This window comes from Branchiostoma lanceolatum, chromosome 9 (genome assembly GCF_035083965.1).
Source record: "Branchiostoma lanceolatum isolate klBraLanc5 chromosome 9, klBraLanc5.hap2, whole genome shotgun sequence".
In the NCBI taxonomy this organism is placed as follows: domain Eukaryota; kingdom Metazoa; phylum Chordata; class Leptocardii; order Amphioxiformes; family Branchiostomatidae; genus Branchiostoma; species Branchiostoma lanceolatum.
Genome location: NC_089730.1, coordinates 21,917,278 through 21,930,441, shown reverse-complemented (window position 1 = coordinate 21,930,441; position 13,164 = coordinate 21,917,278). Strand labels below are relative to the sequence as shown.

The following is a 13,164-nucleotide window of genomic DNA, read 5'->3' as shown; positions in this document are numbered from 1 at the left end:
TAATCGGTGATTTGAGCCCCGTGTATCGTGTAAGTCGAGCATGCTGCGTGTTGCGGGGACACTTCTCCCTGCAGACGTGAAATGCCGGAGGTTTGTTTCGGCCAACAGGTAGGACCTGGCCGCGCCCGTCGTCATAATGTTTACATTTTGGAATCGACGGTCTTCATAATCCATGTTACGTCAACCATTTCTTATCTATGTGAAAAGTGGAAATATAGGTTTCTGTGTGTGTGTGTGTGTGCATGAATGAATAAATGAATGAATGAATGAATGAAAACTTTATTACCGTGTCTTGTGTGTGTGTGTCTGTCCGTCTGTGGACTACTGTAGTCAGCGTAACTCAAGAACCTAATAATGGATCACGATGATATTTGGTATGTGGTCGGGTGTTGTGAAGCCAGAAGTCAAGGTCGATTATTGGCCCCCCTGGTATGTGACCTTGGTACTGCAGCAGAACTTCCGTTTTGACCTGGACGTGTAGTGGTCTTGATTTCTTGGTGGCAGATAGCTTGTGGTGTAATCAAGACGTTGTGTTGGTTTGGGCCCCTGGCAGCTTGCTCTGGGACTGCAGGGGCATTATTATAAAAGACTTCGTACCATTCTAGTCACATCTAACACACCAAATATGAAACCTATCCATTCAACCTTCTTATTTATTTATTGGCTCGGCATGTTGCCAGGGTTACCCAACTAAAGAAAAAAAAGGGCTTTGTGCGCATGTCCATTAACGGGGCCTGCATGGGGGGTCCCGACAACGCTCTACGCTAAAATTGGAGGGCCGGCTACACATAACGCTAAATTCAGGTAGCTTTTCTACACTCTACGCTAAATTCTGAAGCTTCCCAATGCATTATGCAGGACTCAAAAACCTAGCGGCTGAACTAAGGCGTCAAAGTTGGTGATGTATGAGGTTTGGAGGTGACATTAACATAGTCTTGGACATATAAAGTAACAATGATAACGGCCAGCTCCCTGTATAACTGATGCTGGAACATTCGGGGCACGGTCGTTCAAGCATCAAGAAGAAGAAGAATACTTCAGGTCTATTCTCAGTCAAAAGCTCTCCCGCGCACTAGCAAAAGTGTCAAACTTCTAAAAACAACTGTATCATCAAACAAACAGATGATAATTGAGTCCATATTTGTGCTGATCTTTGCCATCCATTTGGTTTCAAAAGGGTCAGACGCAGGTTGACACGGTTTATTATAGATAAATAATTACGGAGGGATCATTTGGGAGACTGTGATGTCGCAAAGCCGAATCTGCACATGTCTGCTCTACCCATGCGCGTAGCCAGGATTTTGTTCGTTTTTCTGGGGTAGATTATGGCACAAGCGAGCGCCGAAGGCGGGCGATTTATAGGGGGGGTCGGAAAATTGTCAAAATTCAACCCTCTGAGATGACAGTTCCTACATTTTGAGGATTTGAAAGTAAGAATCGAAGGCTGTCGATAACAGCGCTGACAAGTTCACTCAGACAAGTGAGAATGCATTAATTGACGTTTCTAACAAAAACCTCTTAGGTCTCTTCTGGCAAATGGTGGGACTTCAGCCAGAAACAACGGCGTATAAGTAATCTTAAAGTCACGATGGGACCTTTATATATGAATGAATGATTTATTGCACAACAATTGCATCAGTGACAATGTATGGCAAATTACAGACAACATAGGTAATACTTAACAATCTAGTTCTATACATGTATAAGAATATACTACTTACTATAATACTATATCTAGTGTGATCTATGGCCATTGCAACATGGAACTAATACAGACTAAGGGTTGTTTTTCTAGGCTAATTGTAATATATAGACCCCGGCTGTTTGCGTTGCAAGCTTTGTTTGCGCAATTGCCGACCTTTGAGACCACAATCCATTGATTACATCATGCCTGACATTTTAAATTAGGTCAACGACCTACAGGATGAGTCTCTTGGACTGTCATGAGTTGGCAACTTATGCGACACAGCAAATTTTAATGGTATACCTTCTCTGAAATTCAGTTCGAAATTCAGTTCGGAATTTTCAAAATTCAACCCTCTGAGATGACAGTTCCTACATTTTGAGGATTTCAAAGTAAGAATCGAAGGCTGTCGATAACAGCGCTGACAAGTTCACTCAGACAAGTGAGAATGCATTGATCATTTTTTTCGGCCACCTCTGAGTGCGTTTCTGCAGCGGCCTACGGCCTTGTTACTTAGAGAAATTCTAGCATTTTGTTTGATAAAGGTAACGTCAACATTACCACATGTAGCTGGCAGAACGGAAAAGGGCCGTATATCTTACCGCGCAAGGTCTATAGTCGTTCTCGTATGTGGCAGCGTAGAAAACGCATTTAGTGGAGAGCAGGATGCTCACTTATGTTCCCGCCAAGAAAAGCCTCGTAAGGCCCAATAGTACCTTGCAGGTCATAATGTACTAGGTTTAAAATCTCAATCTATGGCCATCTGTGGTCCAAGACGGCCAGTCCTTAACTTTGTTGATGGTAAGACAATCTGACTAGGAAGTGCAGCAGATACCCGTCTCGCAAGTCGGGTACCGGTCATCATCTGTAAAAGCGCACACAACTTACCGTAAAAATATCAGCTACTTCGCTCGAAACAAGCCTGACTGCTAACGTACACCTGCTCGTAAATCCAAAATAATCCCGTGTCTAGCACACTGTGGGATCATTCCCTAGTTGGGTATTCGGTGGATTGTTCCATTGTGTAGAAGGGGAGGAATGCAAAACAAGGCAGACTGCGGCCATGGCACTCGTTTGTGACTTAGAGCAAGGTTGTAAAAGTTTGACAGCTAGCGCTTCACGCACAATTCATCAACTACGTTTTACGCACAATTCCGGGTAGCTACTACGCATTACGTAGAATTAAAGTGACCAATAACGCTCTACGCAAAATACACCGATTACGCTCTACGTTGAATTGGAGGGGTCGGCAACGCTTTACGTAAAATTAAAACGGCCGATTACGCTCTACGTAAAGCCCCTGTCACACTTGAGCGTGTGGCCGTTGCGTGTGAGTTGCGCATTGACATTTTTCCGTGCGCCGCCGTGCGCACAATACGCATATCACACGCATCTCGGTCGATTTGTGTAAGTTTTATGTACGCGGCCAAACGCACAATATGGCCCAGTAGGTATGATAGTTTGGGGTATCAACGAAATTACGCTAATACGCAAGTTATTCGTTATAAATAGTTTTCGATTGTTTTGATGAGTGTATGAGGTACATCTAACATGTGAATAACGAAATGTGAGTCACACATTCGTCAAAACAATCGAAAAATTCCACAACTGTTGTGCGTACGGCGGGGTATTGTATTTTGTCTGTATGTGGCTCACACGCGGCGTTTGTGCGCTCACGTGTGACAGGGCCCTTAAATGGCATGCAGGCCCCCATTAACCGGTCCCTCCCCTATCACGACACAAAGACGATAATCTACTACAAAATAAGAGCATTGGAAACGGCAGGAAAGTCCCGGTATTTTTAGTCCGTGCTTCACAAATATCACCATTGTTAACTGATGACACCTGATCCACAGGTATTCACGATGACGTCAGGAGGTCATGAGTCACGGGGGATCCCCTTCCAGCGTCGGGACTTACCAGTACTTTCGTAGTGTAACGAACAACAAACCGGCCAACCAACACGACCGACGGTTCCGTAGGACAACTGGGCGACAAACTGAGGCGAAAATTCATCTGTTCGGCGCTTTCTCTCCTCTTTCTTCGGACTATTTTATACCCTGGTTGCGGAGAAAACTGCGTAATGCGGTCGTAACTACGCCTGTGTCTTTACAAGTCTAAAACTGCCGTGGAATAATCGGATCGTACAAAACAGCACAGCACAGCATGGCGATTCTGGCAGAAAAACTTCAGGGACTCCTGGAGATCTTGATCAATTCTCGGGTCAGAGGAAAGGTGGGTTTGGACATTGTGTTTCAAGTGGACCTGTTTGAGGAAGCAGTATGGTTCCGTGCGGTTCTTAAGTAGTTTATACATGGACAATAGGCCACCGAGCTCGTGTCTTTGTAAAATTGCTATTATTTTGCTTTGTTTGTACACTAAACAAACTGTGTAATCGGGCCTTGACTAATACATCATTCTCGGCAATCATGGACTAAGCAATAACTCAATAAACTCAATAAACTCAATAAGCACACTATTTTGATACACAGTGAGTTTTCATTGCAAATGTTTGTAGTCTGCGCTCGTGCTAATGAACAGTTGTTACTTCCGTGTTCTGGTTAGGAGACATAGTCACACCTGCGAAAGTAGTCACCTAAACATTACATAACTCCAACAGCGTCCTCTCCCAACTATCAGATTCTTCCCAGTCTCCAACAAAAGGGTCCGCTGCAGTTCTAAACAAAGCCACTAGGGGGCCATCCCACCTATCTGTATCTGTATCTATATAGCCGGTATAACCGCCATTAGGCACATTAAGCTTCACAGGCACGCGGCGCGGCAGCAGCTGGTTATATTACACCGAACGACCTGTCACACCTAGTCTTTGCACATCTGACTGCAATCTCTGCCTATCCCCCACTCAAAAATCATGACCAAAGCAATTCTATGAGATGTCAAACCCGGAAGTAGCGCTGCAGCACTGTAGAAAGCCGCTTGCGGTCCATTATCGAACTTGACCTTCTCGTATAGTTATTTGGAATTAGCAAGACCCAAGAAGAACAGCTTGGTGGATGGTATGTGGGTAGGTTTTGGAAAGACTGGGGTCAAGATCAAGTTTGGGCCCCTTGTATGTGACCTTGGTACTGCAGCAGAACTTCCGGTTTTGTATCTTTTGTCCTGGACATGCTATGCCTATTGGTGGCAGATAGCTTGTGACTAAGGAAGAAGTGGTGTAGGTTTGGCCTCCCTAGCAGCTTGCACTGGAACTACAGGAGCGGTTTTGTTAAAATCTTCCAAGGAGGATAATTGAACAAAGAAACGACCGATTTATATGATATTAGGTATGCAGGTTGCTTAGACAAAGATGCATACAATGACATGGAAAGTACGCAGATTAGAACTTTATTTGCATAATAAATGAGGAAAAACTATAATTGCACTGTTTTCCATCATAAGACTTTAATAGATGATTTAAATGAATAAATAAGATGTAAATGTAATAATCACGATGTCATATTATAAATGTGACATGTGTGATATATGCCAGGTGGAACATCTACAGATACCGATTATGAAAAAGGACATAATTTGCATAATTAATGCCATAATCCCTCTGCTGTAAATAATGGGAATTACATACTAGGACATATGCAAGTAAGTCAAAGGTGCAGTATGCATAGATTATGTATATGTGGAAGTCCTTTGCTTAATTTATGATAAAAGGTTAGAAAAGACCATCATTTAAAATAGATTATGCTTATCACACCCATATTTGTATCATCAATAGAAGATAAAACAATAAACCTACAAAGGCTTAAAATCATCAATGGATGTACGCCTTCCCCGAAATCTTGTGTACTCCTGCAGGATGATTTGCAATCACAGTTTTGTGACAAGAGCCATTTCCACACCGTTCGTGACAAAAACAGTTAAGCAAAGATGTGCCTTTTATACAGCCTTGTCACCCAACACACTTCTTTCGGAGGAACCCGACCGTACGCAACAGCCAGCCGGGCGGACTGGAGTCGCACTTGAACTTCACAGACTGGACAGGGGCTTACGGGGACGTGCTGGGCCAAGGGGAGGGCGAGGAAGGAGTTAAACGGGTAGGTACGAGTAGAAATTCATGAAAAGTTGGCACAGTTGCACAGTTCTTGCTCTAGCTCTATGTTTAGCTCTAGTAGCTAGTTCCAGCTTTATTGGACTGAGAATCACTCCATGCAAAATATAGAAGTCACTTATCTTCCACAGAAATTGTGCAATTGAGACGAAATTGATTTGATCAACCCATTGGGCCGACGGTCATTGACAGTTTCTTCTTACCCGAAAGGTCTCTATTCAAATAGCACCAACATTTCTAAGGGGAAAAATTCAAGGATGTTAAGTTGGCACAGTAATCTTATTTGTCATTTTCAGCCCCACACTGCGCCAATGAAACTGTGACTTAAGCCCTACAAATTCCTGTTAGTGATTTATGCATCATTGATACCTCGCTCGCCTCTAAGCCAGTCGCTATAGTGAGCCTATATGTATTCAAGCTCTTTCTGAGATATGCACAACTTATTGTTTCATTTCAGATTATGCAAAAGGATAAGGCAAACATCGGACAGTCAACTGACCCTAACTTGGCCAAGAGCCCAACATTAGATACATCTCAATGCCTCCTTACGGAAGACGACTCCAGGTAAGTGACTTGAATCGGCCGGCCTCGAATGTTCATGGTTACATTAATAACACATTAGTTTAGTAAAACACAGTTGTCTAATGGATAAGAACGGTGTACATTGATAATCACATGCTATCTGTCTTGATTTCCCCGACGTCAATAGGATTGATGAATTCATGATTAAAACAAAAATTGTTGTTTCGTCTCAGCTCAGACGTACAAATACTGCGTTACCTGTCCTCAACAGTTAAACAAATGGTACTCTTGTAACCAGACATGTTAACCATGCACCATCTTCTCTTAATGATCTGTTTATAATACTGCATAACAATGTCCTTTGCACAGAACCAAGTGTTTATAGTAGTGCTACCTAATGAACGTTTCGGTGACCGCCTGTCATCCTTCCTCGCTCAGGGCGTATTGAGTGGTGTCAGGCGGTCACCGAAATGTCGGCTAGGTATAAACACATGGTTACGTGCAAAGAACGGTTCTTTTGCTGTCCAGTGATTTATCTAGTCTCTACCAGACTAACTACGCCGGCTATAGGGAAAAAAATTGCCAGGGTTTCACTTGCAGGCTCCGTTACCTATTTAGGATTGTATATCGGACCCTCTCTCCGTTCATACAATTCACTCTATTTGGCCAAGTTCCACTATTTCCCCAGTGATCCGCGGGGCCTGGTAGAAGCTATGATTTACCTACCTGATGGAACTGTTCAGTTTTTCCTGATACTGTCTCTTTCTCCAGGCAGTACGAAGTTCACATGCAGAAAGGTGACGAGGCTGTACAGGGGGGAGACCTGGACTCAGCAGAGCAGCACTTTGCAGCAGCACTCAGGATCGTACATGTCAGAGGTAGGGGATAACCTATCTCATAACAACATGCCCCACCAGGGCGAGCCGGTGTCGTCGCACTACTGATGAAATGGGTGGCAGAGAGCCATAGAGTTTTTTATTTGTTAGAAGGCTTCTTCATGATACATTGTATACCATTCTTAACATTCTTGTGCAGGTACTGTCCAGTTTCTTACTCTGGGCTGCACTCATGACCCATGACTCAGAGCTGTAAATTAGAATGGTCTCGGTATAGGCTTTAAACACTTTGGTTTTTGTGTGTTTACAGATAGGACCTTTCCATATCTTTGGTAGGAAATGGAGAGAACTCCAAGCTTTGTAGCTAGTTAACCTCCTGGGATAGTAAGATGCCTGTCACCATGTTTAAGAATCAGGTATAACGATGTAGAGAGCGTCTGGTCATGTCAAATGCAATGCTCAATATTGTTCTTGCAGATCCAACAGGTCTACAGTACGCAAAAGAGGTTTCACCTCTTCAAAGGTTGGGCGATGTCTACTGCAAGCGAGGCTGTCAAACAGGAGACGGGGGAGACTTTGTCAAGGCGGCAGCGCTGTACCAGGCAGCAGGAGCCAGGTCAAAGTTCAATGATGAGACCCTCAGAAATTCCATAGAACACACAGAAAGGTTGTTACTCAAGCATGCCTTAAAGACAGATCATGTTAACCCGAGTATGACAGAAAAACACAAGAGACAGCTGAAAGAAATTCGGGACCAAATAAAACTGAAAATAGAATCACTTGACGACGAGGTGTTCTCCTACATGGCTGACGATAATGGGGAGAACACGTTACTCATGTTACTGGAGGAGGAGATGGGCGTCTATCCAGTTTCACAAATGCATGAGATACTGGAAGTTATTGCCAGAAGGTCTTTAGCGTATAGAATGGAAGTCGAACGAGCTGATTTTGTAAGGAAGTTGTTTGAGGAGGTTGTAGATGACAGAAAGAAGTTCATAACACAGCTAGTAGATGAGTGTATCGCAGTGATGGGTCCCCCTCCCTGTAAGTATGCCCTGATAGGTTTGGGTTCACAGGCCACAGGACTGGTAACTCCATACTCAGACCTGGAGTTCGCCATCTTGGTAGAGGAGGAAAATGAAGCAAATGTCGCGTATTTCCGTCGACTGACTCACTACTTGCACCTCAAGGTGGTCAACCTGGGAGAAACCATTCTCCCGGCCATGGGGATAAAAAGTCTGAATGACTTCGACTCTGACGACCCATTGAACAGATGGTTCTATGACTCCGTTACACCGCGTGGGTTTGCCTTTGACGGTTCCATGCCAAAGGCGAGTAAGACTCCACTGGGCAGGCAGGGAACAGAGAACAAACCACCCAGTGAGCTCATCCGCACACCGAGGAACATGGCTGGAATCTTAGAAAAGGATGCCTTGGTGTACCTGAAGAAAGGATACCACCTCTGCAGTGTTTTGCGGAATGTTTGTTTGATAGCAGGGGATCAAAATCTAGTAAACCAATATAGTGTCATTGTGGCGGAAACTCTTCAGACTAATGATGGGGAATTGGCTCAACAACTGGCGGAGGACATAGTCTGCGAGAATTTTAGAAACGCTCACGCGCAAAGACCGACTGCCGTCCTATTGGATGTAAAGAAGCAAATATACCGATTCCCGTCTCTTGCAGTTGACTGCCTGGCACTCCGTTCTAGCATCATACCCACGACAGTTTGGGAGACAATAGAAGACATGGAAACTAAAGGCGTTGTCAGTTTTAAGAACGCACATCACCTGAAGGTGCTGGTCAGCATCTCAGCAGAACTCAGACTGAGAACCTACATCGCAAATGGCGGCCAGAAGGAGAACCTGTCAGCCTTGTCAGCAATGATATCATCACAGGGTCATGAACAAACCAGCGAGTTACAAAAAGTGTTCTACATTTCAGACATAAACCAGCTGTTGAGATATTACTTCACCGCAATCCCTTTAAACCGCTTTCTGTCAAATGATCCTCCATTTCCCACTTATAAAATATGCCCGATATTATTTGACAACTCTCCGGTAGTGAAAGGCGAGGTGTACCTCGAGTTGGGCCACAACCTGAAAGCTTTCAGATGTTATGACATGATCCTGTCTGCTATGGTAGATGCTTCGGCACAGGTGGGGATCATATCGAATTCGGGGACAGCGTTGCAAAGAATTGGGTATCAAAGAAAAGCAATTGAACTCTTCGAACTAGCCCTGCAGATGTGTCGGGAACTCCATGCACCGCGTACTGAACATCCAGACATTGCCACGTCCCTAGTCAAGCTGGGCTCAGCCTACTATGACTCAGCGGATTATATCACGGCAGTCAGCTACTTTGAGAAAGGACTGGCCATGTACAGGGAGGCTGATGGCCAGGACTCAGCATACTCTGATAGTGTACATTGTGGCACTACAGACGCACTAACCTATCTGGGGCTGTATTTCGATAAAGTTGGCAACTACGAGAAAGCACTCGACCTTTACAAACAGACGTTGGAGATGCATCAGAGAGTCTATGGAATGAACGCAGACCATCGCGTTGAGGAGGTTGTAGACCATCGCGACATTGCCACTGCATATCATAACATCGGTTTAGTTTGGATCGGTAAGGGTGACTATAAGAAAGCAATTAGCTTCCTTGAAAGAGGACTCCGGATGAGGAACACTTTATACGGGCAGAACACAGCCCATCCTGATATCGCTGTGTCCTTATGCACACTGGGAACAGCCTGGAATAAACTGGGTAAACCTCAAAAGGCTATCAACTACAGAGAACTAACACTGAAAACGTACAGAGCTGTTTATGGTGAGACTGCAGTACATCCTGACATTGCCCATGCACTTAGTGACCTTGCAGCGTCGTGGACGTACCTGGATAAAAACAAGGCCACCATCTATGGGCAGCAGGCACTGGTGATGAGGAGGAGACTCCATGGTGACGCTCATGATGAAACTGCTGGTACTCTCAACAACGTCGGGTCCATTTGCTGGAGCTCGGGGGAACATGAGGAATCAATCAGAAACTGCGAGGACGCTATTCAACATCTAAGGAGGGTCTATGGCCCAAATACATCAAATCCAGCCATTGCCGTTACCCTCAACAACCTGGGGACATCTTGGAGTGGCCTTGGTGAACATGAGAAGGCAATGGACTACTATGAAAAGGCACTGCAGATGGGCAAAGCCATACATGGTCCAAGCACAGCACATCCTGAGATTGCAGAAGTTCTTGACAACATGGGGGCGACCTACAATAAACTTGGCAATCATAGGAAAGCATTCAGCTGCCTCACGCCGTCATTGGAGATGTCCCAAAGTGTCTATGGTCCTGCTACAGCACACCCTAAGGTTGCTGGTACGCTCAATAACATAGGATGTGCCTGGCATAGTCTCAGGAATCCCAGACAAGCCATGGGATACTATGAACAGGCTCTCCAGATGCAGAATACTGTCTTCGGGGAAGACACAGCGCATGACAAAACTGCCGCAATACTCAGTAACATGGGGGCCGTCTGTGTTAGCCTGGGAGATTGTGAAAAAGCATTGGGCTTCTATGAACGGTCACTGCAAATGTACCGGACCATCTTTGGCTCGGATCCAGCAAATCCCTACATTGCCGCTACTCTCAGAGAGATGGGCGTTGCCTGGCGCAGACTCGGTAATTACAGGAGAGTCGTCGACTACTTTGAGCAGGTAGTGGAAGAGTTCCAAACTATCCATGGTACAGCACATCCAGACAACTCCCCAACACTCATCCGAATAGGAAATGCCCACGTTCGCCTGGGTGAGAAGAGGAAAGCCATCGACTGCTTTGAACAGGCCCTGCAGATGCAGAGAAACGTGTACGGGTCGCGCGCAGAGAATTATGGAATCGCTGCTTGTCTCAGCTGCCTGTCCAATGCCTGGGCTGCATTGGGTGATTATCGAAAAGCGAGAAGGTTCAGAAACCAAGCGAGGCAGATGGAAAGGAAACTGGCGCGTCAGTAGTCCCAAATGACTAGTCTGTTAATAAGAAATAGGACAGGTGTGTGTGTGTAAGGGATGCCAATACATGTTTATCGATTCATTGGGACTTAAATCATGTAATTTGTACCTTTGTAACATTTTGTCTGACCCTTCAGTCCCCCCCCCCCCAAGACCTCGATGAAAAGCGTCCTGCGGGCATATTTGAGTTTCTCACGAACAAACAAACAAACAAACAGACTAACTAACTAACTAACTAACTAACTAACAACCCCTTCAGCAGTCTGTTGTGCTTCTGGCCCATGGTTACCATATGCCCTGCTCAGTAGTGCCACCTATCATCATCTGAGGAACTACAGCTTAGATGATCAGATCAAAACATTGACATGTTATTGACTGACTTTTTATTTACTTCACAATGTGTACAGACAGCGCAAAGAACAGACAGACAAGCACAACAGATGACATAGATTCTTAAACTTCACAAAGCTATAAGCAAATCCACTCTATTAGCAATGTAAATAGGAAATTCTAAGGGTATTTTCATAATATCAGATGCACAACATTTTTTAAATCCATACAATATATCACCAGGGTCTACCTGGAGGTACATGTAACTAGTGGTATTTTAAGTTTTAGCTTCTGCTCCCAATATACAAAGTCTGTAAACAATACTACAATAGAGCTTTCAAAAAAATTGTACAAAATAAGCCTACAGCCTGATTGTGTTCAATTCTATGTCCTATTGAAAAAAACAACAACAAGAAAACAATATCTACACACAATGTACCACACATTTCTGTGGAAAATAAATGCTATCAGTTATATATGTCAAGTTGAACTGAAAAGTTTAAAGTTTCAGCTTTCTCTTAATGTAAAAAAACAACAAAAACACTGGTTACAGAATTTGAAAAGACACCAGAAATCAAATGTACTTGAAGTCAAATATTTCGACTTAATGTTGAATGCAAAGTTGTATGCACATATCATGGTACTACCCTTTTGTCCGTCTCAGAAGGTAAAGTTATGGAGAAATTGAGACTTTTGCCAGCTTGCCAGTGTCATTTCAAACCTCCACTGACCAGTGTTTGAACCATCCAGATGAGAATATTACCTACCATTTTTATCATGTGAGTGACAAATTTGTTACCAACTCTTCCTAATATATGTGACTCAATGAATCTTACACATCCACATAGAACATTTTACATGAACATTCAGGCAACTGTAAAATTGAATAAAATGTTTCAGATAGCATCAACTTTGTATCCTCAGTGACTAAGAATGAGTCTGAGGACAGGTGCAACCTGGCTGTATATAAATGAAATCCTGAATTGAGATGTAAATGAGTTTCTGAAGAAAATAAAGTAGCTCCAGTTGGACCACAAGAGCATCTTGATTATCACTCTGTGAATTTGTACACACTTGTTTTAAGAAGAGTGAAAATATGTGTAAACTATAGATTTAATGGTAGCATATCCTTATATGTTTGACTGTTTTGTAAATAATAGATGCAGTTTAACATAGCTCTAGTTGTTTTATTTCTCCTGCTGTTCAGGAAGGCTACAAGTAATGATTCTTTACCTAAAAGTTTCAGGTAATAGTGAAACTTCAGCATCTAGCCCATGTGGGCAGGAACATGCAAATAAAGATCATCATCATCATTACTTAAATCTTGCTTCTCTTGCAGTGTTGCTGTTTTACTCTATGTTAGAATGTTGTCTAGCTGGCTGGCTCAGTTCCTCCTATCTGTACCCGTATCCGGGATGTTCCCCCTCCATGTCACCCGGCGTTATCGGCCGCCCGTACGGATCGACAGGCACCTCATACTGGTACGCAGGACGGCCGTACTCGTCCACCGGCTGCCCGTTCATCATGAAATACGGACCGTCGTATCCTGGGTCGTACCTGCAACACAACAGCAATCAGCATGCTGGTAGGGTCTCAACTAGCCAATCAGCATGCTGGTAGCGTAGCAACTGGCCAATCAGCACGCTGGCAGTGTAGCAACTAGTCAATCAGCATGCTGGTGGGATAGCAACTAGCCAATTAGTAGTACAAGCATAAATG

At 44.0% G+C, this 13,164-nt stretch overlaps 2 protein-coding genes across 2 annotated transcripts in view; one reads left to right on the top strand and one right to left on the bottom strand.

The window, feature by feature from the left end:
* The first annotated feature begins 6,207 nt into the window (after positions 1 to 6,207).
* Positions 6,208 to 11,774, top strand: LOC136442746 (uncharacterized). Its single transcript, XM_066439688.1, has 3 exons — positions 6,208 to 6,311; positions 7,041 to 7,147; positions 7,583 to 11,774. Exons 1-3 carry the CDS (start codon positions 6,208 to 6,210, stop codon positions 11,116 to 11,118), a joined length of 3,747 nt encoding a protein of 1,248 aa, XP_066295785.1. The 3' UTR covers positions 11,119 to 11,774.
* A 1,054-nt stretch (positions 11,775 to 12,828) lies between these two features.
* The window catches only part of LOC136442123 (kinesin-associated protein 3-like), a 111,537-nt gene continuing 111,201 nt past the window's right edge, over positions 12,829 to 13,164 (bottom strand). Inside the window, exon 21 of the mRNA XM_066438752.1 lies at positions 12,829 to 13,002. Coding sequence (XP_066294849.1) covers positions 12,840 to 13,002 — 163 coding nt within the window. The 3' untranslated portion in view covers positions 12,829 to 12,839. The remainder of the gene's footprint in view (positions 13,003 to 13,164) is intronic.